The sequence below is a fragment of the Meles meles genome, chromosome 8 (assembly GCF_922984935.1).
Source record: "Meles meles chromosome 8, mMelMel3.1 paternal haplotype, whole genome shotgun sequence".
Classification (NCBI taxonomy): domain Eukaryota; kingdom Metazoa; phylum Chordata; class Mammalia; order Carnivora; family Mustelidae; genus Meles; species Meles meles.
In genome coordinates this window covers 12,472,601-12,475,781 of record NC_060073.1, presented here as the reverse complement: position 1 = coordinate 12,475,781, position 3,181 = coordinate 12,472,601, and the positions used below count along the sequence as shown (strand labels likewise).

The 3,181-nt window shown below is 40.7% G+C and overlaps 1 protein-coding gene across 1 annotated transcript; it reads right to left on the bottom strand.

Annotated features, from left to right (window-relative positions):
* Nucleotides 1-469: 469 nt before the first annotated feature.
* Nucleotides 470-1,417, bottom strand: LOC123949525 (olfactory receptor 5B12-like). The gene has a single exon (XM_046017043.1). It carries the CDS (start codon nucleotides 1,412-1,414, stop codon nucleotides 470-472), a length of 945 nt encoding a protein of 314 aa, XP_045872999.1. The 5' UTR covers nucleotides 1,415-1,417.
* Between the last annotated feature and the right edge of the window lie 1,764 nt (nucleotides 1,418-3,181).

The window sequence follows — 3,181 nt, the reverse complement described above, 5'->3', positions numbered from 1 at the left end:
AATTTTTAAGATAAGAACATATTTATAGGTCATTCTTCTTAACCTATTATTCTTAGGTATCATATTTTTAAAGATGTAAACTTTGTCAAAAATATGTAAATTGTGTAAACTTAATCAATATCTGGGAATATTATTACAAGAAATTAGAAACATGGGGTGCCTGGGTGGCTCAGTAGGTTAAAGCCTCTGCCTTCGGCTCAGGTCATGATCCCAGGGTCCTGGGATCAAGCCCCGCATAGGGCTCTCTGCTCAGCAAGGAGCCTGCTTCCTCCTCCTCTCTCTCTCTCTCTCTCTCTCTCTCTACCTGCCTCTCTGTCTACTTGTGATCTCTGACTGTCAAATAAATAAATAAATAAATCTTTAAAAAAAAAAGAACAAAAGAAATTAGAAACTTGTGGGCCGGTCAGGTAAATATTTTCTCTAGATAGATCTGAGGTGGATGAAAGTACCTTATTGTAGATCTTTGTAATTAAAATATGAATCTTATAGAAGACTTTGCCTTCCCCACAGCCTTTTTAAAAGCACTCTTAACCTCTTTGTTCCTCAGGCTATAGACCACTGGGTTTAGCATGGGAATAACCATGGTATAGAACATGGATGCCACTTTGTCCATGTCCATGGAATGGTTGGAGCTGGGCTGTAAGTACATGAAGGTGCCTGTCCCGTAGAAGATGAACACTGTAGTGAGGTGGGAGGCACAGGTGGAAAAGGCCTTCTGGCGTCCATCAGATGAGTGCATCCTCAGAATAGTGATAAATATAAACAGGTAGGAGATCAAGATGACCAAGACAGAAAAGAGGACATTGAAGCCCACCACCAAAAAAATAACCATCTCACTGATGTAGTTGTCTGAACATGAGAGAGCCAGGAGAGGAGGAGCATCACAGAAGAAGTGATCGACCACATCAGCTCTACAGAAGGAGAGCCTGAAAATATTTCCAGTGTGGATGGAGGCATTCAGGAAGCCGCAGATGTAGCAGCCCGTGACCAGACGAGCACACACCCCTGTTGTCATGGTGATGGTGTAATAGAGGGGTTTGCACACTGCTGCATAGCGGTCATAGGCCATTGAGGCCAAGAGGAAACTTTCTACAGTGATAAAGGCTACAAGAAAAAAGAACTGGGTGACACAAGCATTGTACGAGATGACCTTGTCTCCTATAAGTAATCCAGCAATGACCTTGGGAGTGACAGCTGTAGAGTAACCAAAGTCCACCAGAGACAGGTTACTGAGGAAAAAGTACATGGGAGTGTGGAGATGGGAGTCCAAGAGAATCAGTACCATCATGCCCAGGTTCCCAGCCAGAGTGATGAGGTAGATGAGGGAGAAGATTAAGAAGAGAGGAATCTGCAGTTTCGGGTCATTGGTTAAACCCACAAGAATGAACTCAGTCACTTCTGTACTGTTCTCCATGAGAATCAGTTGGAAATTACGTGCCTGCCCTGTAGCAGTGAGAAAATCGGATCAAAATGATAAATGGAGTGGACTCCGCTGAAATCAGTCAGCATGTCTACTCTGTGCTTCATTTTGGTATTGCAAGAACTTGTTTCCAGGACACTCTAGGAACAAAAGCATGATTGTGACAACAAAATGCAATCTTAAAATTATTCTAGAATATGCCAGAAAAAAGATTTGGAGATAATGCATCTCAATCTCTTAACTTCATAGAAGACCAAATTAAGGCAAAAGAAAGAAAAGAAAGGGCATATGTAATGTCACCAAGTTATTGCTAACTGGAACAGCTCAGACTCCCAAGTCAAAACTTACAACAACCATAAATTACTCTTTGTATCAAACTAGAATAGCTTAGTAAAATTAATGTGAAAATTAATTTTGCTTCAACTGACCTTTTTTTTCTTTGTCTTAGCCATTGTGTCAAGAATAATGTATATGTTAGTAAAAGATAGTTAAATAAACATGTCTGTAGCCTAAGATGATATCGTTGAGCAAACACATGAAACAAGTAGGGAGCAAGCCTGTATTTGGGAAAAGAGCATTTCAGCAACAACAAATACATGATCCTGGGGTTTGAACATGCTGAGATTGTTCTAGGAACAACAACAAAACCGATAAAGCTACAGTGGGAAGGGAAGTTTTTGTGAGAGACATAGAGCAGGGGGAGCCATACACTACATTAAATTATGAAGCTTTTATTTTGAGTGATATTGTAAAACACTACAGGATCTGGACCAGAAGGGGACATAATCTGACTTCTTTTTTTAAAAAGGGTCACTCTCGGGGCACCTGGGTGGCTCAGTGGGTTAAGCCTCTGCCTTCGGCTCAGGTCATGATCTCAGGGTTCTGGGATCTAGCCCCGCATCGGGCTCTCTGCTCAGCAGGGAGCCTGCTTCCTCCTCTCTCTCTGCCTGCCTCTCTGCCTACTTGTGACCTCTGTCTGTCAAATAAATAAATAAAATCTTTAAAAATAAATAAATAAATAAAAAGGGTCACTCTCATAGATCTGTTGGTAATTGAATTTAACAGAATAGGATAGAAGGTGCTGGAAAAATTAGGCCATTGTAATATTCTAAGTTAAGGGTGGTGATTGCCTGAACCAAGATGGTAGTGAGAGAGGTAATGAGAAATCCATAGACTTTGGGACATATTTCCAAAGTAGAGCTGACCAAATTTTCTGATATATTGAAAAAGGGACATGAGAGGAAGAGAGGGGTCCACTCCAAGTTTTGTATAGTGATACAAAAAAATAGTGTAAAAGAATCAAGTATTTGGGGAAAGGGGGAAAGAGATCATTTAATTGAGTCTGAGATACCTTTTGCCCATCCAAGTAGAACATTGCATAAATAATTGGGTATGCAATCTAGAGTTTAGAGGAGAGGTCTGTCTGCCTCAAATTATATGAATTTGAACTATGCTTCCAATTTTTAATGCACATATTAAATGCACACCATCAAAGAAAAGAGTTCAGACAGTCAAAAATCTGAGTATTCTAATGTTTACAAAGTCAAAAGGATCACGAGATTCAGTGGTAGGGGGGATGCAGGAGAGAAAACCACTGCCCCAGGAAAGGATATTTGGTCAGACCAACTAGGCAAAGAGACTTTCAGAGGAGAGATTAAATATGTATCAGGTCATACTGATGAATGCCTATAAATCCCAGAAGGCACAGTGGAATGATTTCAGGAGTTGGGTGGGAGTCGGAGCCAAGGTCAGTGAAGGGAT

Excerpts from the sequence above, each read along its gene's own strand:
- LOC123949525 (XM_046017043.1), bottom strand. The coding sequence starts at position 1,414 with ATGGAGAACAGTACAGAAGTGACTGAGTTCATTCTTGTGGGTTTAACC.